Consider the following 24,520-nt stretch of genomic DNA (forward strand, 5'->3'; position numbering starts at 1 on the left):
AGCTATCCTAAAACCAAACACTACTCAGAGAATTGTTATGCTAAACTCATGGTCATATTGTTCTTAAATTCAGCAGAAAGAGGTTCAATTAAACTTTGGAAGAAAGAAAACCCACACAGAAAGCAAAATGAATAAAAAGTTACTTAAAGCAGTCATACACTCCTTATTACTGCAATTGAAAAAGAAATTAACTAAAAAGTATTTTAAGAAGATAAAAGTAAATTGGAGTTACACACTGAAGAATTGTCACCAAGAGCACACCCAAAAAGTTATTTATAAGGCTTTGGTGAGGCCAGAACTAAAACGCAGGAATCTTACTTTCAGGGAAGTTGCTAGTAAAACAGTGAAAATTCAGAAAGAAACTTAAATAAAGCATAGGAAGACAACAACAGGAGAAAATAACCATCTTGAAAAATCTGGGAAAAAAGCTTTAATGGTAGATTTGCAGAGTAAGAGGTCGGAAATTCATTGTTCAGCCAGGTAGCTCTAATTTGTGCACTCTCTATGAATATGGAAAAACTACTCATCCTTGCAGATGGTAAGAAGTAATTACAGACAATGCAGAGTGTACATCATCTATTTTTTGTCTCACTTGACCTGAAGGAGAGGTCAACCTGTCTAATGCTTGGAAAATATTTTGAACTGGTATGTAGTCACAGCTGGTAAATAGTCTTGGTATATAAAGTAGTGCTTGGATGTTACATTGTACAAGTTGTTGCAAGGCTTTCAGTTCTCAGGTGGTGTGGATTCCTTGGAAATTGGGGAAGGCAGACTGGACACCATGCAGCCTGTTCAGTGCCCAGGGATAGCCAGCCTGGAGGGGAGCAGGTTCTGCTGCCTTCCTTTTTTTTTTTTTTTTTTTTTTTCCTATTTGTTTCTCAAAGCAGTCTTCTGTTCCTGTTTCTTATGATTGCTAACTTGGTCTTTGCATCATTATTTCACCAAGATATATATTCTTTCCCCACTATTCTGCCCAAATGAATTCTGGTTTGTTATCATTGTCATGCTCGCAAGACAACTTGAATTTGATATTTTCTAGTGAACTTTACCCATCCTGTTCCATGTGATTTTTATTTCTACGGTGTTCTGCAAAAGTGTTGTATTTTGAACAGTAGTGGGGCTGCTCACAGCATATTGCTTTATCCTCTGTCCTAAGAGAGTTCAGTTGTGAATATAAAAAGCTTTATATTGCAGACAGGGAGAGCAGATGCTAACACAACTTTTTTGAAAACAGAATTGGTCTGCCTGCCTCCAGTTATATACTGTGAATATACTGTTTTCTTCATGCGGTCCGTTGATGAAAGACTCCTCCATGTCATTTTGCCAAAAGCACTGTTATGTCTGCTTGGAGTAATATTTCACAACTTTCTCCTTTATTTGATCAGGGATATAAATATGAGGAGTTTGTAGTATCTAGCTAGGTGGTAGACAGGAAGGAAATGTTTGCATTCAAGTGGATATCACAACAGCCAGTTTGATCCTTAAGTAAAATAATAACCCTAGGAGTGTCCATGGAATTATCAACATTAAACAACTGTTTATAATCCTTTCACGTTTGTATCAAAATGGTATATAAACAGTTATGTCTCACAATCCTATGCAAGACAGAAAAGCATTAAACTACAGTGATATATTTCAGCAGCCTGGAATGAAAGTCGTGTGCTTGTGTCTTCAGAGTAACATATGATGTGTCTAATTTTTATTATTATGAGAGTTTCTTGTGCTTCTGTTACACAGACTCATTGCTGTCTTTTGATTTAAGAGCAGAGTTAATGCACTGACTCTCACTTACAGAACCTTAATGGTTTGAAATCCAGCTAACTAAAAAAACCCCACCTACACTGTGATATTGAGCCAATTGCAGTTAGAAGCTTGGATGCAGCGTGAACATGATTATACCTGAACAGGAGCAGACATATGAATTCAGTGAGAAGAAAGGCCAGTATAAAACAAACAACCTGAAAAAAGGCAGGGGGGCACAGTGCATCACAGGAACGTGTGGGTTATTTATGTCTAGGCTTTGTTTCTCAGGAGACAACAGTGTTCTGATTAGAACATGGCCACATGAATGGAGACCATATATCTGTGCCTGACAAACTGTAAGTCATTTGAAAATCAACCCAAAGTCAGTCATCTGGGACAGGAAGATGCTCTGTATGTGAAGATAACTGAATGTAACTACATCAGTCAGTGTCTAAGGGAACACTAGGAGCAAGGGTACCTTGGAATACGAACATGAAATGGCTGACTCAGAGTTGCTCCTGAGCTGCAAGACAATTCTTGAACTGCCAAACAGAGATTCTAGTCACATCTGCAAAGGAGGAACTTCAGCATAGCCTTCAGACAGAGAAACAAATTATGTCCAATGGGAGAGTGTCAGAACCTTTACTCACATGTTTTGTGTTGTAAATAAAGCACTGGCCTTTCTATTCTGGACATGGAGTTATTGGGAAGGGGAACAGCCCAGGCTGTGGGAACATACCAATCTCAAGGTCACGGTTCATTTGCCCTGCCACCTTTTTCAGTTAGCCCAATTACTCTGAATAGCTACAGGAAAACAGAGATCATGTGCAAATAATTAATTTTAAAATAATCCTGGAGCAAACATCTTTATGGCAAAGTATGCTACTCTTTGTTTATAACACAAACAAAGATAGCCTGGGAGAGTCTGAAAAAAAAAATCAATTGCACTTCAGGAGTAAAAGAGGTGATCAAGAGTTAAGATGAATAAATTTTTCTAGTGTTTTATAGATATGGCTTTTAATGGAAAGAGTCCTTAGCCAAAGCAAGTAGTGCCTGGATCATTGAAATCATTTGGAATTGAAGCAAAACACTGATTTTTGGGTCTAGCTCTGATATTAGGAGGCAGTTAAGGAAACTTGACTATTCAGCTGTGGAATCAGTGCAGGGTAGGAGATTATACAGTCTGATAAAAGTGAAAAATGTTTTGCTATTCTTTTAGTCAGCTCTAGCCAAACATTAGAATGTCAAGAAACATATTCTAGTTCAGAAGCAACCAAAAGAGCTTTGATTTCAAGATCTTGAGAACAGAACTGCTAACACCTATTAGGACCTACCCAGCTGATGGAAGGGTGGAATCAGGCATTGGTCTCCTGCCTACCTCTGAGTGAAATACTCAGAATGAAAAGCATAAACACATGTATTGAAAAATTAATGATGTTTAAATGATCATTTGCTTTCCCATATCCACCTTAAGGTTGTTTGCATTGTACAGTTGGAGTTGTGTATCTTATTTTCAGTTAGTCTGATCGTGGTGCTAATGCCAAGGTGGAAAGTCGGTCCCTGTATAGCCATTCACGTAAGGTTTGGACTTGATGATCCTTGTGGGCCCCTTCCACCACAGAATATGCTGTGATTCTGTGATACTTTGCTTAGAACTGCGGGATTCTGTGGGATCATGATGCCAGCCTGTTATGCTTGGAGCAGAAGCTCCTGCCAAAGGCAGAGGGGCAACACAGTATTCAGCACAGGGCAGCAGCAGCAGCACAGGCTTGTCACAGCCCTGCAAGGACTGTGTGACACAGCCCAGGTCACTCACCTGGCACAGGGATGTCCCCAGCAGTGGCACAGCCGTGCGACACAGCCCAGGTCACTCCCCTGGCACAGGGATGTCCCCAGCAGTGGCACAGCCGTGCGACACAGCCCAGGTCACTCCCCTGGCACAGGGATGTCCCCAGCAGTGGCACAGCCGTGCGACACAGCCCAGGTCACTCCCTGGCACAGGGATGTCCCCAGCAGTGGCACAGCCGTGTGACACAGTCCAGGTCGCTCCCTGGCACAGGGATGTCCCCAGCAGTGGCACAGCCGTGTGTCACAGTCCAGGTCGCTCCCTGGCACAGGGATGTCCCCAGCAGTGGCACAGCGTGTGACACAGCCCAGGTCACTCCCTGGCACAGGGATGTCCCCAGCAGTGGCACAGCCGTGTGTCACAGCTCAGGTCACTCACCTGGCACAGGGATGTCCCCAGCAGTGGCACAGCGTGTGACACAGCCCGGCACAGCCGTGTCACCAGCGCTCCCTGCTGGGCACCTCTCAGAGCTGCGGCAGCGCAGCCCCTGCTCAGCGCTTTCCGTGCCCTTGGTGCTCCTGTGAAGCTTTCCTCAGGTGTCCCAGCGGGCTGTGTTAGGGTCACCGAGCGCGCTTTGGGGTGTCAGTGCGTTCATGCGGGTGTTGCAGAGCAGGGGATTCCTTACCATTGAGAAGCCATGTGATGTGGGGCACAGGGACCCCTCCCACACAGCACTGCAGCACAAAGTCCTGCCCTTCGCTCACGGTGCATCCTTTCAAGACACTGGAAAAGCACGGAGCAACCTCTTCAACTTTTGGCCCTTGAAAAGCAAAATGAAAACAGTTCTTTTAAATGAAAATGATGAAATTAGCTTTACGACTTAGAGCCTTTTTCTAAGTTTGTTTAGATGACATGGCTGGGCTAACCATGGTGAAATGTTTTATTGGGGGATAGAAATAATTTTGAGCAGCGGACTGGTATAAAGAAGGGATTCTTCTCTCATCTCCTAGGCAGCATTGCCAGGCCTCAAGCTCTGTTTTAGGTGGAGATTTTCTATGCCAGAATCCGTCATTTGCAGCCAATCACTAGAAGTATACACAGCATACTAGCAGAGAGCTCAGCACAAAGAAGAAGATGGCTAATTCTCTGCTCATCTTTTCCCAGTCCCTCTCCCAGTGAGAAACAGAGCGACTTAAGGATGCAGTTTATAGGCCTCTCATAAGACAGAAAGAAATTATCTTGGGTATCCTGGCTTAACTTCAGGCAGAGTAAATGGAGAAAAATTGTATGAACATGGATCCAGAACAAAACTTAAAAGTGGTGAAAACATTAGAACTGAGGAGAGAGGATTTGCTAGACCCAACAAAAATTTCATCCAGACCAGTAAGACACTGTCACTGGGACATTTTCTTGAATTTAGCAAATCCTAATTCATATTCCTTCCCTTTTCTTCCTATTGACTCTACTGCACAGAATTGGTTTGTACTCAAAAAACATTTCAAATTTGGGGTGTAGAAATGCTAAGCAACTTCAAAAAAGCTAAATGCAGAACAACAATAAACCCACTTACAGCCTGTATGAAATACAAGCATTAACAGGAAACCTGAGTAGAGAATAGGCCTCCCTGTGTACAAACCATGTATTGAGATGGTTTTAGCTATACAAACAACAAAACCCACAATATGTCAGAAGGGAGACATGCACAAAGTGGCTTGCCAGCTATCATACACCACTTTATTCACAGAGGTAAGAATCAGAATTAACTTGCACTGAGAAGTCAAATAAAATTATGTATTAACTACCCTCTGACAGCTTAAAAAAGCCCAGCCACAGTTTCCAAAGTGCAGACGGGCTCACAAGAACTTACTTACTTCTGACAGTTAACAACCAGCTGGTGGAAGTCTGGCCTTTGGGGTTGACAGCTGTACAGCTGTAAGATCCACTGTCCCTCAAGCAGGCTTTCTTTATCCACAGGCAATGAATTCCATCTTCCTCATATATGTGGACATCTTCTCCAGCTTTAATAGGTCGGCCTTCTTTGAACCACTCCACATCTGGTTTTGGCTTCCCTGAAACTGGACAATCAGACATTTGGATTTTTATGAATAGGTGTTCATAATTAGCATTATTTCGTGTCTATTTAATTAGTATTATTTACTTTAGTATAAATTTGGTACACTTTATACATACATAGTTATATAAACCTTAATGGGCAATACACAAAATTGTTGTCAGAAAGTTTGATATTTTTGATCTTCTAAAATTTCTTGTCCAGTCTCTCTTAAAATAACAAATACTTGGTAACATGTAAAACCATATCTGAAAAAAAGCTACTGGCTGAAAACTGTTCTTCCAAAAGTCACAGACAAAATGGATGTGAAACTGAAACAGAAAAGGTTCTGTCCAAACACAAACCCTTCTTTACTCAGCATTGGCACAGGTTGCCCAGAGAGGCTGTGGACTTTCCCTGCCCTGGAGATATTCAGAGGTCACCTTGATACAGTCCGGGACCTGCCCGAGGTGAGGATGCATGAGCAGGGAGAAGGGACAGTGAAAGCAACCCTGGTCACCATCTGCAGAGAGGGTTCTCAGGAGACTTTCTCAGAATAGTTATTAAAGGGCATTAGGGACATCCCACTGTGATTTCCCTGCTGACGCCTTGCCTTGTAAGAGTTTGTGCTTTGGGTCCAAAGCTAAACAAAAAGACATTCACTGGCTGCAATAAAAACTGGATGAGCTCCTCGTTTATCTGTGATAAGGGCTCTATTTCCCTACCAAACAGGGTCGTGGAAAGCTTGCAAAGTGTGTGAGGTACTCTGACAGAAAACAATTCATGTTTTTACTAATATACCTGAAAAATAAACTGTTCAAAATGTGCCAGGATATTTGGAATCTTTTCTCCACTCCAAACACTCTTGACTTGTGATAGAAATTATATTCAGTACTCATGGGGCAAGACTCATCAAGAAATAAAATAAATTACCATGGTGTTGTGTGATTTTTATTTTTTTTTGCCCCTAGAGAAGCAAAAAACCAATTTATTTCTCATTTATGTGAACACTTTGAAGTGTACATGTTATTTCTAAAAAAGCAGAAAAATGCTTCCAAATTATTTTCTAAAATTGTAATTAAATAAAAAAGAGAAGTGTTCCAAATCGACTACCAAGATTCAGCAAAATGCAACTCTCATTACTCTTCTAAGAGGTTAAAACCCATTCAAATTCTGTGGAGCAAATTCTAAACCTCCCTTTTAATTCTTACTTTATCATTTCAGCTGTTAGGAAGCACTGAGATCATGCTGACCAAATATGAGACATAAAAATAGATGCCACTAGGGACATGAAGTGACTGATTGTATTTTCTCCTCTGATATTTTTTTTGCTCAAGGGCAGTTTCACTAATTACAGTTCTGGAAAGTGTACCGTCCATTTTCTCTCTTGTACCCTCATATAAAATGGTCTAAAACTACCTCCTAGAAGGAGCAGCATTGGTTACATCTGAGGAAAACCCAGATGAGAGAGGAGATGGACACCTCTGGCATAGGCTGGTCTGAAAAATTTCACTAAGTGTTGTGGAAACAGCACTGGATTCTGCATCTGTTTCCAAAAGGCTTTAGGAGAAGAGCAAGTTTCAAAGGAGCAGGAATTGTTTTCCACTTCTACACATAGAAAGGGAACCCCTTTTTGACTCCAATAATTTTTATCCCTTTACCTTTGCTTTTGAATTTTATCTCCTGGCCTTCTGATGCTTCCAGGCTCTGTGGATGGATCTCAAACTGAGGGGGAATTCCCAGGGGCTCCCTCTTCTCCTCCATGACAGCCCCCTGAGCTCCAAACCTGTTTTCTGCCTCTCTAGTCCTGTGACTGACGTGCCCTGTAGGAGGTGGAGTTTGTTGAGCTGACATCAGGAGCTGCACACCCCTTTTTCTGTTTTCACCCTGTCTGATGGCAGGGGCCTGGGATTCTGCCTTTGGTTCTGGTTGCAGTTTGACAGATTGTAGTGTGATGGTGCTTGAAGTTTTCTGCAAGACTTGAGGTCCCTTTTTTCCTTCTTTATGGTCTGTGTTGTTTTCTTGGTGCTGTCCTTGTTTACTTTCTTTGGCTTCTCTGGTGATGTAAAAGGACTCTTTCTTTGCTGACACCCTGTCTTTGGTTTCAACCATGAGTTCTGTGCTGCTGGATTTCAGCTCTTTAGCAATCCCATTGCTGGTTGCCTGTTTGAATTCTGAATTTTCAACAGCTTTAACAGCAAGTGTCGTTGGTTTTGGTGGCATGCTGAAGGAAAATGAGAAATTTGGAGATACATGACACTGTATAAAGACTCATTATTATTATTATCAGTAATGACATAAATATATAAGCCCTCAGCAAGAAGGTGAACTGATTAACCTTTAGATTCTGTCACACAGATCAAGAAGATGGGTCAAAGAGGTGAAGTGAAAAGCTTCATAAGATGAAATCAGGGCTCAGACACTATGACAACTCAGGAATTTCTGGATGTAAGTCCACTGCTCAAGTTCTAACACGTTTTATGAGTCAGACATTAACCTTGCATGCACTGCTTTAGATGGGAAGCAATTACATGAGAGCTGAATGACCATGATGTAATACTACTTGATGCTTTAATAAATTGAGGTAATGTATAAAATAGCTCACAATGCCACATAAAATATTTCCCTAAAGGGAAATGAAAATGTAAATTGTGAACTAATTTTCTATTTCTAGTTATGGTGTCTTGTAACTCAGGTAATTTCAAAACAGGACTGATAGGATACCAGACCAAAGTCTCAGGGAAGAAGAAGGTGTGTCGGCACCTTAAAAACTTGACTGGATGTAACAATATGGAATTAGGAAGAGCTTCTCGAATTATGATTGATCTGCTGCTCAATACTTTGGGAGCACAAGAGTAGCTGACCAACTGGAGACTTGAATCTAAGTCTCCTTCATTGAAGTTGACTGCCTTAATCCCTAACTCTTACCTATAGAGCACTGTCTCTGTCTCACACTTCCACAGAATTACTCCAGGGCAGAACTGGAACATATCTGAAATAAGGGCAGCAATTTCCAGCCCAGCTCTGTTTTGCTACACTTGGTGCCATTAATTTATTCCCTCAGGGAGACTTGGGATATTTGCTGGGATAGTTTCTTCAGCTGGAGTTGAATGTACTGTTTGAGATGTGCAGTTACTTTTCAGGAAGTCAGACTTTTTCATTTTACAAAACATCTTTTTGTGTGTGTGTGTGAATAAATGATGGAGGATGCAGAACTACTCTGGAGAACCACATGCATGGAGAGTTCTGCTGCCAGTGCTGCACAGTTTCATTTACACTAAACTTACTTTCAAGTATGTTCCTAAAAATCACACAGATCTGAAAAACAGAATAGCACAGCATTTTCAATTCCACTTTGCAATTAGGACAGTGTGAGCATGCCATTTAGAAATCTCATCCAGGGCATGTGAGAACAGATTAAACATCCCAATGACTATAAAGCTACTGGCCTTCATCAAACTGTCTTACACAGAGAGCCTTGAACTTTTCATTCCTGCATTTCCCATTAACAAAGAAAAGTAATTCTATAAAATAATTTTAAAAATTATAGTAATTTAATTTTTTTAATCCCAATAAAGGCATAAATATTAATTTTTTTCTTTCTTGTTACTTTACCCCTACTGTTGTATGTGTTGTCAGACAACAGCAAAAGACCATGGCCATAGCATATTTAGTGTATGACAGAAAAGAACAACCAGCTCAGTACTGACAAGGTGCACTCAATGTTAACTCCACAAACAACATTTGATCCCCTGGTACAATGTAGAATTTCTGTTCACACAGCTTGGTTTTTTTTTAAATTTTGCTTTCCTGAACCAGACCAGAACTCTGTGCTTCATAATGTTGCCATCAGTTCCATCAGCTATTTCCTATGAGTCTACCAGGACAGCTGAATCGGACAGCAAGAGAGAATCTTAACTCCAAGCAAACATTTTCTGACTTCCAAATACAGACTGACCCTCAAAAAATGCATCACTTTGTGAAGAAAGCACATGCAGTAAATGTCAAAATCAGTGCACTGCAATTAAATAGTCAGAGAATGCACTCCAGTAAAAACATACCAAGGTGGCTGAGTGTATGTGTCGGTCTTATCTGGACCTGGAACATAAAAGAAGAAACAGGTAAATTATACATACAATACACACAATTCCAAAAAATTGGAAGATTTTAACCAAAAAATATACTTAAGAACCTTCACTCTTCAAATTTTCAATGCACTGAAGTCAAGATTGACTATCACCACACCTGGAATTGATATGGACAACAGGAAGCTGCTCAGCTGAAACACGAAGAGGTCTTGGCCCATTTTGAGACATTGCTGCATCATGTTCTCACAACCCTGCAGAACTAAAGGTTCAGGGACACTCAAATGCTCTGTGTTGGGGGAGAGATGTATGGAAGAGATTCCAGCTGGGAAGCAGCTTATCAAACCTTATGGTAATTCCACAGAGCTTTTAGAGGTAGAGAAAGACAAGCTATCAATCAGAGTTACACCTGAGCATGTTCACGGTGAAACTGCAGCAGTCCTCTGGCTAAAACACAGAACCAAGTCAACAGGACTAAAACCTCCCAAAACCTGGACCCACCTGTAAACATTTACCAACCCATTTGCTGTGTAGCAAGAATTATTATGATTAACATGAATAACTCAAAAGCCAATGCATGACATTTCTTCACTTTGCAACACCACCAGGAAATGTGGGAACGTGGCAGAGCTATATTGATTTGCCAAGGTGCTTCATCAGCTGCACTGATAAAACTGAGCACGTATTGACCCACAATCAGTCTCCTCATTTGTAATCCTCCATGAATTCTCAAAAACCTTGATAGTGTTTGTTTCTCTTGGGGGCAGCATGAGATAAATAGTTGTGAGGAGAGAAATGCCATTGAAGGTCAAATACCAACCACATCTCTCCATTACCCCTTAATTAAGATTTCAGGATGGAATTTGTTTTCTCCTGGTCAAATCAAAGCTGCAGCTATGCTGTTGTCAGCTGTGAGACTAGAAACTACAGTAGAAAGACATGTAATAATTAATTTGCAAGATAACTCCTTTTTCAAGTCATCAAAAAACACTTCATAAAAATGCTTCTAGAGTCTCTGCCTCAGGGAAAAGACAAAATCATGTGATGGATGATATTCTCATTTCCATTGTGTTTTGCAAGCAAAAATTCACATCTAAATGCTTGGACTTGCCATGGCATTCAGAGTGACCAAAAGTATTTATTTCTACAAAAACAAAAGTTGAGAAAAGAGAGAAAAAAACCCATTGACCTTGTTCCAATAAACCTGTCAAACAGTAACAGAAATACTGAAATTAAAACTGAAAAGACTGGATAAATGCAGAAAAGGAGGCTTCGTAACTACTGGCTGCAGACAAGACAGTACCATGCAACCTTGTCTATTAAAAGAATATTTCCTTTTCTCTCTTCACCGTCCACTCATGGAAAAAATACAGCTATTGCAGGAAAATATCTATACATGAGATTACATGTTTTTGAAAGAACATGCAGTACTTCTGAGCCACTTGATTGTCTGCTAACATCTTACAGCATCTCTGGAAAACCTGATCTGATTGATAACGAAAGAATTAGGTATTATATATTGAGGTTAGGTAAGTGGAACCATCCAATTAATCAAGAGCATTGCAAAAGAGTGCCCTTTTTACCGACCTGCACTAATCCAAGAAAGAATGGATTATTCAGAGATGTGGTCAGCGTCTGAAGCAAACATATACCACAGCTGACTTTGTGACCCCAGTTCCGCATCGTCTCTCAAGGCAGATGTAGCCATTACAGAACAGAAAGCTCACCACTCCAGGGAGAGCAATTAGGAATCGAGTTTTATGTTTGGATAAAAGGCTTATTGAAAGAAACAGGCCTTTTTGTACAACCTCTGTTGAAGAGGCAAACTGTAGAAGCTTCTTCTACAATGGCTTCATCAGATTGGAACTTACAGATAAAAAGTACAGCTTTAATTTGTAGAAAGGTTAGCTGTGGTTCTGAGCATCCCAAAAGTACATCCACTTATTATTTATATTCTTGAGCAGAGTGACAGCATTGATGTGAAACTGAAAGTCCTGCAACAAAAAACTCACTGCTGGGTGCACATGTAACCCATTGAGATGAAGCCAGCAGCTATGGATTTAATTATTTAATTGGGTCCAGTGACTGCTTTCCCACTGACTGATGAACTTCCTTTTTAGTGAGCTTGCTGAAGGCTGTATGATTTTGAAGCTGATGCAACAGGCACCCTAAGAAGCTTCAAATTGCAAAATGAACTGTATATAATAATGCATTTATGAAATAGAACATTCTACTTATGCAAATATATTTGTTTCCTTAAGAAGCAGTGAAATAGGCTGATTTGGGAGTTGAGAAGACTGAATTTTCATCTTATTAAGAATGGGTTTTTTTCTCTCTCATAATTTAGAATTATGCTCTCTTTACTTTCCTAGTTCTACAAATATAGATAGAATTTTGCCTCCCATAAGGGAGTTGGTATAAATGTGCATCTGGTGCTAGTACTCAACAAATACAAAATTAATTACTGATCATAATGACAAGTGCCAGGTTCCATTTGCTGAAAATCAAATCAATGTTCAAAACATGGAAGCCAAAGTCCCAGTAAAAGCGAAAAGGTGTTTTTAAAGAAATCTGTTACAAAGCACTTGGATTGCCTTTTTTCCCATTGAACCAACACAATTTTTACAGCTCTAGCATTCTCCAAGCTATCACAGCATCATTTAATAAACAGAGGGAGAAAGAGAGAGAAGAAGATAACAGAAAGAAGTGAATGTTTCTTGTAAATATCAAGAACACAACCAGAGACATTTTATCAGAATGTCTGTGGCCCCTTTTCTCTCTCCTGCAAACTCTCTGCTGTACCTTGAACAGTGAGCTCTGCAGACACAGACGCCTTCCCAGCGCTGTTCACCACTGTGCACGTGTAAATTCCTGAATCAGCAAGCTGAGCATTTTGGACCTCCAAGAACTGGATGCCTGTTCTCTCATACATGTTGAAGCGCTCATTTGGCTGTAACTGAATATCACCCTGCAAATATCACAAGGCACCATGAGACAGTAGCTATTGGCAAGAGAAGGGGAGCAAGAATTTTTTAGTAAAACATTAGGTCAAACTGCTTTTTTCCTATCCTTCAGCCAAATTCCTTCTATGAATAATACTCATATGGTATAAACAAAACAATAAACTGTGTCCAAAATTCTGTAATTCATGTCTTTGGGAGGCTTCCTTTTTCCTCTATTTTGCCACCTACTCATCTCAATTTGGTTTTGGCCTTTCCCTATTTATTATACCCTGATTCCTTGAAAAAATTCTTTTCATTGTATGTGGGCTCAAACCAGTTTTATGTTCCTGTTTGCTTCAGGGAGTCAAATTCTTTTAAGCAAAAGCTTCCAATCAGGAGAGTAGTTCTCTATCCCTCAAAAGCTACACTGGAGTTAAATCCAAAGATATGGCTTTGAGGCAGGAAGAAATGTGTGTTCTATTACACAAACTAGATGATCACAATAATAATCCTTGCCTTTAAATTCTACAAAGCAATAGACCAATACTTCATCTGTGAGTAAATCATTGCTTTTGCTTCAGCATTATCCATTAAGAATGAATGCTTTGCTATCAGACACCACAGCTTCTCCCATCCTAGTTTAGGAAGTTTAGGAAGAGAAAGTCTACAAATCTACTATTTTACTTGAGCAGTAAACATTTGGGAAACATTGCAATGTTTACAGACACTGTCATTCTTGAAGTCTATCAACTTGTTGCTATCTGGGTGCTTTTAGGTCCTAATGGAATTTTAAAAAGCTAGTTCACATCCGGGGGTTGGTGATGATACAGAAGCTTCTGTGCCTTGCAACTTAACAAGTAAGAAAATTATAAAGAAAATAATAAGCAGTCAGATATTTACAAACAGGCTTAATAACTAGTTCTGAAAAGTGCTATTTTACTTGTTGATAAAGATTCCATGCTGTAAGGAAGGTGGTCATCCATTGGTTCTACAGTAGCCAGATGTGGTCCAGCAGATATGTAAGTTCATTTCCATTATATAGAAGGTAACAATCAATAACAAAACATTTTATATAACCTCCAGCAAACTGGTTATATAAACTTAGAAGTACTAAAGCGTAGATCCAAACTGCTGGATTGGTAGTCCCTACCTCCCATTTACCACACAGCCCTGAACAAAGAGATCTGAGTGACAAATCCTGTTTCGCATGGAGCTGCATGGCTGGAAAACCTGAGCGAGCCTGGTGGGACAGGAACCAGGCTGTGGTGGAGCAGCTGCACTGCAGAGTCCCAGAGAGCCAGCAGGTCCCACAGAATGGACCTGGCAGAGGCAGAGTCCAGACAGAGCTCCCAGCTGAAGGAGATGTCAGAGGGCACTTCCACTGCAAGAGGCTGCCTGTGTTTGGTGGTGTACCCTGACATCCTTATATTACAATCAAGAATGAAGCAGACAATTACTTAAAAGCATTTTCCTGTTCTCTGAGAAGTTTTCTGAGAATTTTTTTTTGCTTCTTTCCCCCTCAAACCTGGAAATACCAAGAGAAAATAGAAGCATTGATAAGAGTTGTGTTTTTTTCAGTTCACCATACATAAGGCATTACTCTGTTGAAGGGTGGAGGGGAGCAGGATGCCATGAGAGCAGTCATATATTTGCTCTTCCAAATCAAAGTAACTCTAATTCTATAAAATACTGACAGTTTCAGTAAAAATGGACTAATCAGTGTAGTACCTAATTTCACCTGAAAGCTCCCTCCTTACAAATAAAAAAATGTGTTTGGAAATGACCAAAGGAGACACCAGCACTTAAGACTTCAATGTGCATTTCATCCTTTCAAGCCACCAAATTTCGAAAGAGAAGGAAAACATAAACTTTTGGGGAAATCATACCTTAAACCAAGTTACTTGAGGCTGAGGTCGTCCTGTTATTTTACATGAGAATTTGCCTGTTTGGCCTTCACGCACTACAACTCGGTTGGGTTTTGTAGCAAACTTGGGTGGACTTTCTCCCCAGATGCTTGGCCTCTGCTCCACAGATGGAACAGCAAGTCTTGCCCTGCAAAGGCAATTGACATTCTGGTTTTACAGAAGAGCTGGAAGCTGTTGTGGTTAGAGCACATGTCAGGAAGCATTTTAGACCTGTGGTCTGCCAACAAGGGTATATTATTGGTGGCAACCTAGACTGTAGTTGCACGATATTTTTCTTGGCCATGGAAGAAATGGAAATGCTGGTGATGACTGCTCTTGACTCCTCATGCAACTAAACAGTGGTATGTTATGCACCCTCATCTGGCATACACAGAACAGATCTTGGGGACATTTTAGCTGTTCATAAGCAGAGCTGGGAAAACCAAAAGATAAGAAACACTGTATGCATTTACTTTACCTCATTTTCTGTTTTTTACTTGCCTCCTAAGAGTTTATTTGTATACTCGTTTACTGTTCACAGGTTTTTATAATGTAATTTGTTTCATTCTTGAGTTCAATTGACACAGTCATTTCTGATTTATGAATCAGCACCTTGGTTTTGCAACATTTCGGACATGTCCTGGCAAGTATTTTTAGTCTGGGGAAGACTTTTATTTGTGACCTCATTTGCTACAATGTTTTCAACACAACCGAGAGGAGGGCACAAAACCAAAGTACACCTGTCCCAGGTGAATTACTGTTAAGTGTAAATGCCCAGCTCTACTTACATGGCTGCTACAGCTGTGAAATTACATATGGGATGAAACTAAAGTGGCATCAGTGACTGCAGTCCAAAATTGTAAACAGTTACACAACCATAAAACATAAAACATCAAACAGCATTATAGCATGAAAAAACCAAAAAGGTGCAACTTCAGGTCTGTTAATGTCAAAGGGAACACACTCTTTGCTCTGAAGCTTTGGTACAACAAAGACACATTAGCAGATGGCAGATGGTGATTTCTTTTTTTTTTTTTGTTAACATTTAATTTCGAGCAAATGGAACCATTTTTAAGGCCTTCTTTTCCAGATGGCCTTTTACCACATGCAAGTAAGATGTGTCAATACCTCACCATTTCTACCAGGTGTCAGAAACTAACAGAGACTGCATTGCCTCAGTCCAAGGTGCTGCCAAGACATGGTGGTTGCCATATGGGCAGCTCCAGGTTTCTAACAAGAGATGATACCATAATGAAAGGATTTACATGGGCAGGAGGACCAGAAAAAGTATTGAGAGAAGGGTGATTGTAACATGCTAACATGAAAATCACTTTATCATGTAATTAAATATCTGATAACTTTTAATGTCATCTCCCTCATACTACCACTAAAGAAGAACATAAATGTGTACTAAAGTCTTTTAGTAACCATCTTTAGGTGGGGAGTCTATATTTATATATCTATACACATAACAAATTAAAAGAAAATCAACTACTAGCTGGCCTGCAGCTTTATGGCTGGTTCCTAGACATGAACAAATGAAAATGTGTAATGTTTTCATTCTTCTCCCTTCTCTTACCGTATAATTATTAATACTGAATAGGAGAAAAACACAGGAACATGAAAAGTGAGGACAATCACTCCAGCTTTATGCAATACAATGGATTAGGATAGTGTTTTGTGAAGTCTGAGTATACAACAAAATCTTACAGCAACCTGAACTGTCCTTTCTTGTTTTGATTATTTATCTTGTGTTTTTGTCTGTAGGTAATTTGCAATACAGAATTTATAATGTAAAACCATGTAACCTGATTACTCAGTTTTACTTACCATTTTCAGTGTTGTAATCTGTTAATTTTAAAATTTTAAAAAATAAACAATTTTCATATTAATGATGAAATTAAATGCTCCACTTTTAACCATCGATATTTTAATCACTAACATAATCAGAACATGTGTTTTTGCCTACATCCAGAGTGACTCAGTGCCAGAGATATAAGTCAGAGAAAATTCTGCTTAAATTCAAACTATTTATAAAGAAATTAATTCAGCTGTTGGAAGAATTAGGCCTGAGGCTTTCAAAACAGTGACATTCACATAATTGTAAATGCTTACTGAAGTGCAGAAAGTACAAGTAGGCTTTTATGTGCCAGCTTACATCACCCCATCCACTATTCGTGGTAAAGTTACTCAAACCAGAACAATTCTTTCCTCTGGACTACAGTTTACCCACTGTGTTGCTTGGAAATATTTAAATTCTGTGTGTGAGAATGCTGATTCCAGTTGCTTTTATTTCTTACTGATGACTCTTAAAGCAGTATTTGCTCTGGCTTTAAAAAGAGACTGTCAGCTCATGGAAGTTGTGGAGAAGGATTTTTGAAAATCAGAGAGCAGAGAAGAGGGTGCAAAATTACAGCAGAGGAGGGTGTAATATTTAGGCATCAGCAGGATGCTCTGTTTTCAGCCACACTAACTCCTCAGTCAGTAGCTGTGCATCTTTCTGACTGCCTCAACCACTCTGCTTAGCCAGCAGCTCTCACAGTAGCTACTCTGCTTGGGGTATGTGGTGACTTTTAGAAAGAGTAATTTTACTTGTTTTCCTACCAAAATATACTTAAGTGTCTGTTAAACAATATCCAAGCCAGTAGACTGCTTACCCAGAGGTTTTGGCACTGGATGGCAGGCTGTATTTCATCAAGGAGTTTCCTGTAAGCATAGGACAGAAAGGCAGGAAGTCGAAAGTTTTGTCAATTGCTTTATCACTAATTATCAATTAGTTTATCACTAATTATCAATTTTTATCACTAATTGTCAAAGTTTTGTTAATCATCACTAATTTGGGAATTAGTGATATTAAAGACAAAGTGCAAAATATGCACTTCTCTGGGTCAGAAACATAAAATAGGAATGCAACACCTGCAGTATAAGGTTATATAATCTGTAATTCAAAGTTAACCTCTCCAACTTCACAACCAAGCTTTAGCAGAGGTGCTGTCTAACCCCCAGCCTCAGTTGTAACAATGCTGAAGATTATTCATGAAAAAATACTTTTCTGAATTAAACACTGTCGAATTTCTACAGTCCACCAGTACTTCAAATTAAGATAGCAGGAGGTTTCCAGACTGTGAGAGAGGTCTTTACTTGGCTGGGTTTTCGGTCCTGTGCCAGCCCGAAGCACCCTTGCTGCGGATGCCGCAGGAGCTGGTCCTCGCTGCCGTGGCAGGAGGGAGATGCCGCGGGAGCCCAGCGCCATCTGCTGCACGCAGAGCCCGGCCCGGGGACACCCGAGCAGCGAGCACACAGCTCTGGGCATGCGGGAAAACACCTGCTCTAGAGCCTAAGGAGAGCCCACATCACTGTCAGACAGGACAGCCATGCAGACGGAAAGAATACATCATGCTTCAGTCACGCGTTTTTCAAGCAGCAGGCAGCCCCACGTGGTTATCTTTGCTGAGAACAGAAAATTTGAAAAAAAAAGCCCAAAAAACCCCTGTGCTTTGCTATCTTGATGGATAAAGGGATTTTAGAACAAAGAGCACGTAATTCTTAAACTCTGAGAAATTCAGTCTTTGGGTACTGCCCTGAAGTTGTTTTGAACTGCAGCAAAAACAAAGTCAGAAAAACTGATATGAAATCAACTTATAAAAAATTCCACCTCATGTAAATCATCATTCATAAAGTTGTCCAGCTTAAAACAAGGGGAAAAAGAAATACTTCATATAATTTTTACAACAGAAGGCAGTAGCAATCATGTCAGATTTATGCCATATTTCAGTATGTACTCTGAGTATAATGAGTTTTTGACTCTGAATACACCCAAATACTGTTAGTTTCAGGACTGCTGCAGATTTTTTTTCTTTTCTTCAAGACTTCAAGACAAAGTTGTGACCTGACAGGTTTTGACATTCAACAGGTCTCTGATATGACCAAACTGCAAGAGGAGAAGCAGTACAATTGATTTCAATCCTTCCCTGGCTTTGTGTCATTCTTTAAATTTTAAACTTGGCCATTTGCAACTATCTAATATGCAGATGTGCTCTTAAAAATTCCTGGGTTTGATCCTGGCTGTTTCCTGTCTGACATTAAGCATGCAATTACAACCAGGCATGCAGCTTCACAGTTTTTGTCCTGAGTGGTAATTTTCCATGAAAATTACAAAGCTTAGAACAAAGTCTTTAAAGCTAGGACTTTTGTTACCTGCACATCATCACCCACACCTGAAACAGAACTCACACTTTATATAATTGTAGACATGCACAATGTCTTAACCTGTGAAGTGCAGTAAATGAACCTTACTCTTGCATCAATGAAAAGGCATGTGTTGTGTTTTAACCAGACTGTTTAGCACACCTTGCTCTTTTAGTTAAACTATAATCACCAAAACAACAGAATAATAATCTGCTGACCTTCCACTGTCAGTTCCACGGTCACTTGGCGAACCCCACCATCATTGGCAGCCTCACAGGTGTATTTGCCACCATCACCTTCCTGCACACCTTTGATGACCAAGCTGAACATGCCCCGGATGCTGCGGTCCACGACATAATGGTCTCCCTCTGGGACAGGATGCCCATTCCTGTACCATGTGATCTGTGGCTCAGGGTAGCCTCTGACCTGGCAAGATGTGAGAGAGAGTGGAGAAAGAAGGTAAACTTAACAGATGATGATATCAGGAAGAAATGTTGGACATTTAGCAATGCAGTGGAAAGTTCTTGACACATATTCTTTAATATGTCTGTTAAAGACATACTCTTTGCAAGCCAAATGGCAGAAGATAATGAAATGAAAAAAACTCTTGGACAAGCCAAACTTAAAATCATAAGACTAGTCAGGCAGATAGATACTCATGCAGAAAAATTTCCTACTAGAACGGTTTCTCTGAAAAAACACAGTGAGAGTGCCAATGAAAAATCCTGACACCTGGTCCCCACTGCTCAGAAACTCAAAAAAAGGGCAGTAATGCTACTACACCTCTGAGTATGCAAGAGTGCAAGGCTGTTGGACCAAATACTTTTAGCATGGTTGCCAAGGATTGGGCTTGTAATGTAAATCTGTACTCAGACATCTAGTTTTCAAGTGTGCTGAGACATAGTAGCTCCTGACAATATACAGGCAAAAATGCAGACAACATACCAAATTCTGTCTTGATCTTTAGAAGTAGAAGATAAGGAGCTGTTATTTGAGAAAGTCTTATTAAGGGTCATTCTCATGTTATGGCAGGAGAGGACTACAAGCACCTACATATAGTCACACAAACATGCAGCTCAACTAAAAGAGACTCCTGGTTTACCCAAATGTTCAGCAAAATGAACCAGTCCTGTTCTCATTAAATGACAACCATACTGGTATATCCCTGCCTCCTATGGCATTAATGATACCTTCAGATTTACAGGCAGATCCTCGGCTGGTGTAACTGAGAGCTGAGTTATTGATTTGAAATAGAGCTCTTGAAACTTGATGAGGATCTGTGACTTTTTTTTGCAAAAAAATGGGAAAAGCAGACATACACCAGTTTTCACCAAATAAAAAAACTACTTAGGCAAAGGTTCTTCCTCTGCTTTGTGAGAAATGCCATCCTCCTTGAGGATCACTTTAGAATGTGCTGATAGTCAGCACACTTGCCAAGTCATCATAACAACTCCTGATTGCAGTACTCCTTTCCTATCCCCCTCTGATATGTCAGCTCTCCATCTCCTGACTCTTTGATCCTTTGCCTACAAGCCATGAAATAACTGAGTGAATCAAGATGAGGTGGAATGAGTAATAATCATGGCTGGGTTTGCTCACTGGGAAAGAAGCAATTTTGCCTTCTGAACTACATATCAAAATTTGGCAACTGAGCAGGAAGTCCCTTCAACCTCCAGGTGGGCAAAATATTGATGATCTGTCTTGAAGTGAAGAAGGCTTGGTTGTGGTTTGGGCAAATTCCTCCCAGCATCCTCCTCTCAGTTTCCAATTCTCATTTCAGCTCTGCTTTCTCTGACTGCACAGCACTCACTTTGCAAATTACAATATTTAGCCAACCAATCTTACCCATTTTTAGGTGCTCTTCTTTAAAAAGCTTTAATTTTTAATGCAGCCCCACCTCACTCCAGCTGGGTTTCTCATCTGCTAACCTACAGCTGTCAGAATTTTTTCTCTTTCCTTTAAATCTTGGGATATCAGTTCAGACAAATTAATTTTGCCAATGATGTGGTGACCTCTTCTCTCTGGCACTACTTACTCAGTATTTAAGGACATTAACATTTGCCACAAGCTGAGTATGCTGAATAAACTGAAGAAACTTTCCACTTCTGCAATAATTTCTCAAATTCTTTTTGAGTCTATCTTTAACAAGCAAAAGCCATGTTCCATGAATTGTGGGATCCTGCACAATGGGGAGCTGATTTCTGTTTAAAAATGTCACAGCGTTTTTCTAAAGCTCTCTGTGGTCATGTCTTTTTCCAGTGCTTTCTGATAAACAGCAGTTCCTTCTCGTCCCAGACTCCTCACCCTACCCTAGCATATTGATTTAGTGCTTACTCAGAGCACAGGCACCAAGGAATATCTTTCTCAGCACATTTCAATTTCAGAAAAAGGGAGTTGTGTAGCAGCAATATGAGATTGTTACAATACTCTAACTCCAGGCAGTTGATAATATGCTCACTGTCACAGAAGTGACTTGCACCAAATAACTGTTTCTTACTATTAACTTGTCAATGCCCTCATACCTGTCTTTCCATTCTAGATTAGGAAACCAGCAGAGAGATTAAGTGATTTACCCAAAGCCAGAGAGTATATTAGAATGGAGTTACTAGTTCTCATTTTTGCTTCACTGGATATTAAGATAAATTTAAAATAGTTGAAGCAAAATTGTTTTCACACTGATGTATCAAGCATCTACAGTACAGAAAAATGAAGAGTAGCACTTCAACTGATGTGAAGACAGAAGCACCTTTTCAGTGGTTCTGTCTTCACATCACAGCCTCTTTACTAGCATTAGTCTAGCCACATCTGTTTACAGCTGCTGAGATTCTGGCCTGCAAAAGAAAGTCATCAACTACACATCACCTAATATATTTACTGGTTTTTTCCAGTTCATAATAATTTCTTCTGGTGATTTCATGGAATTTCATGGAATTCTTCAGCCCAGCTCCAAAGGCCTCAAGCATTAACCTTCCATCACTTGTAACAGGGAACAATTGGGGTCAAAACAATGGGAAATACCCGTCTTCCTTTTCAATTTTGTTTTACAATATTCTTAAGTCCCTCTTGGACCACACAAGGCAATTTTTAGCTGACCCTTCAAGCTCTGGTAGATTATTATGTATGTACTTCCAGTATCACATGGCTGAGGCTACATTAAGTATTTTTCCATTTCTTCTCTGCCTTTGTTTTATACTTGCTCTGTCTATATTAATGTGTTCATCCACATCTCTACACTGAGGAAATGCCACACCAAAAGCTACAAACACAGACTATCAGCATTCCATTTCCTTTCAAAAGGTTGAGTCATTCCCTTCCCAAAGTATGACTTTTTTTTTTCCTTGAATTTTTTGTCAAAAATGAAATAATGGGAAAGCAGAAGTTTACGGAATTGCTCTGTTGCAAGGATTTATTTCAGGTTTGGGTTTGGAATGTGTTTCAAACTGAGCCAGCCCGCTCTGAAATACATGGTCATGCCATAAAAGTGTCAGGGACCCTTAAACAAATCACTGGTTACCAGATTTTGATCCTCATGGATCAATTCCAGAACTGCAGCAGGTTTTATATTCCTCCAAACCTTTCCAGAGCTCACTAAAAACATCTGCCTTGAATAAATCCACAGCAAAGAGAAATTTATCTGCTTATTTAATGCCCAGCAGCAGCATGCTATAACCCTTATTTACAACTTGGCCTGTGTGAGTATTGCCAGTCCCAGTGAGGCTGCAGCTTCTCTTTACCTGCTCTACAATAACGAGTGGAAACTTGACAGCAAGCAGCAAATAACCATTGTATTAGCACAAACAGGAGTTTTGAGTTTTTGTCTGGACCCTTCAAGTGCTTAAACCCTTCCTGGAAAAGTTTGGTAAGGCAAAACAGTGCATCAACAGCACGGGGAAAGAGCTGAGAGAGAACCTGTGAGGTGTGAAACTCCAAGAGTTCAGATTGTTCCACATCTGAGTCTAAGAGAATGTTGTTGAAAAGGGATGGTGCTAGCTTCCCAAAGGAAAAGGAAAAATACAACAAATCCATGGAAGCTGTACACTAAAGGATAGTATTATTAGAAAATGTGGCCTTACAGACTATTCCCCACTGTCACAAACTGAAAGGCAGTCACTGACCACCAATACCAAACAGAATTTAGTGATTCTTTTTCTTGTTCAAAAGCACAGGAAACATTTTCTAAAACTTGGTCTCTATCTATGCTCCATAAAAGAGCTGTTTATATACCAATTTCAGAAAAACATAGGTTTGCTTACATAAGCATAGTTGCAGCAGCAGTTTAAGGCAATAGGATGCATTCCTTTGGCTTATGCTTTTAACTTCAAATTTCAAACTGCTGCTGGCTCCAGTGAGGTTGACAATGAACACAAACCCACAGCACTCAAAAAGAAGCAGCCGTAAGTTACAATAAACCAAAGTGTAAGTGCGAAACATTGATGGGGTGTGTACTGCTACTGAATTTTTCAGTTTGACAGTAACACCTAAAGACTATTAGAAATGAATGCAAACATTACATGACATTTTCCAGCACGACATCCATTGTACTGGCTGAGGTGTTCAGTGCTTGATGTTAAGGACTAGATAAATGTCCCATTTTGCAGTCAGTTTAAGGTCACACAAGCACTGAGAGCAGGAAGAGGACAGCTATCAACAGGATTTATTGGCTTGCAAAATCTCCCTGGATTACATCATATATAGACGAGCACATCAGAAATTGTACTAAGACTGCCAATGTTACAACTCTTAAGAAGTTGTTATTCAAAATAACTCCCTTCGTAGAGATGATTTCACATACTGAAGTATTAATTCACTAATGACTAAAATTCCTCTCAAGAGACAATCCTGCTCCCATGAAATCAGAATTTTAAAACATCCAGATTCTGTCAGCACACAGTGTTCAGTTGTGCTGGCATTTCTCTAGACTACCTTTGCCTTAATTCCCCAAAGTCCAGAATTAAGACCTACATGTGTATAGTTGTCAACCATTAAATGAAAGAATCAGTTTTATTTGGGAGATTCAATACATCTAAAGAAAATAGATTTTGAATATACATTTGAAAGAGAGATATGTTTTCTATTCACATGCATGTAGTGCAGTTAGCACATTCACAGTTAGACTGTAATGTCTGGAAGCAGTAAAACAACACAAAAACAAAGTGTGGATGACCTGAGTAACAAGCCGTAAATGAAGAATGGCAGTAATGAGAAATGCTGAATGTTTTCTAATGCATATAGGTACTGTAATGCAGAACAGAATAAATTATTTTCCTCATCCACAGTGGACTGGGCAAGCAATAAACTTTCAAAAAAAATTAGCCAGTGGGTTGGTAGATGATATCTGTCAGCAGTGACCTCCTTTAAGGAACAGCAGGTGTTTTGCTTATTTGGCTGCCTGCCTATCTTAGCAGAAATTGAGGAAAACTTGAGAAGGTTTTGTAGCCTATTCTCTGTTCCATGTCCATCTTCAGGAGGAAACCTGTAATTTCCGGGATCTACATCTCAGAAAAGGCATAGAGAGATCAGAGCTGCAAAGGAATAAAATGAGGATAGCCTCAGCCAGAGTTGTCAGATGTTACCACTGAACTCCCAAACATGTGCTTTTGGCAGATCCTTAGAAGTCACCATAAGGCAAAGTCAAGGGAGATGTGGAAAACTACTCAGAATGTCTGACAAAGTGTGACCTTTATTGTGCTGCCTGCAAACCTGGCAGAGCAAATACTCATTTCTAGCGGGGACTAAACTGCTTGCACTTTTTGCAAAACTTAGAGTAATAAGCCATCAGATTGTACCAAGAAAGCAGCAGAAGAAACACCATTAAATAGCAG

General features: G+C 39.9%; 1 protein-coding gene across 6 annotated transcripts in view; it reads right to left on the reverse strand.

Annotated features, from left to right (window-relative positions):
• Positions 1-24,520, reverse strand: part of MYLK (myosin light chain kinase) — a 196,917-nt gene that overhangs the window by 100,931 nt on the left and 71,466 nt on the right. For 5 of the 6 annotated variants that reach the window (XM_064435022.1, XM_064435026.1, XM_064435024.1 and 2 more), the window contains 8 exons: positions 18,917-19,124; positions 17,168-17,216; positions 14,493-14,658; positions 12,467-12,632; positions 9,641-9,677; positions 7,241-7,803; positions 5,401-5,604; positions 4,215-4,349 (listed from right to left, as the gene is read on the reverse strand). In XM_064435022.1, coding sequence (XP_064291092.1) covers positions 4,215-4,349; positions 5,401-5,604; positions 7,241-7,803; positions 9,641-9,677; positions 12,467-12,632; positions 14,493-14,658; positions 17,168-17,216; positions 18,917-19,124 — 1,528 coding nt within the window. Of the gene's footprint in view, positions 1-3,967; positions 4,056-4,214; positions 4,350-5,400; positions 5,605-7,240; positions 7,804-9,640; positions 9,678-12,466; positions 12,633-14,492; positions 14,659-17,167; positions 17,217-18,916; positions 19,125-24,520 lie in introns of those variants that run through there. The other variant, XM_064435029.1, reaches the window with a different exon arrangement.

The sequence above is a fragment of the Passer domesticus genome, chromosome 10 (assembly GCF_036417665.1).
Source record: "Passer domesticus isolate bPasDom1 chromosome 10, bPasDom1.hap1, whole genome shotgun sequence".
Classification (NCBI taxonomy): Eukaryota; Metazoa; Chordata; class Aves; order Passeriformes; family Passeridae; genus Passer; species Passer domesticus.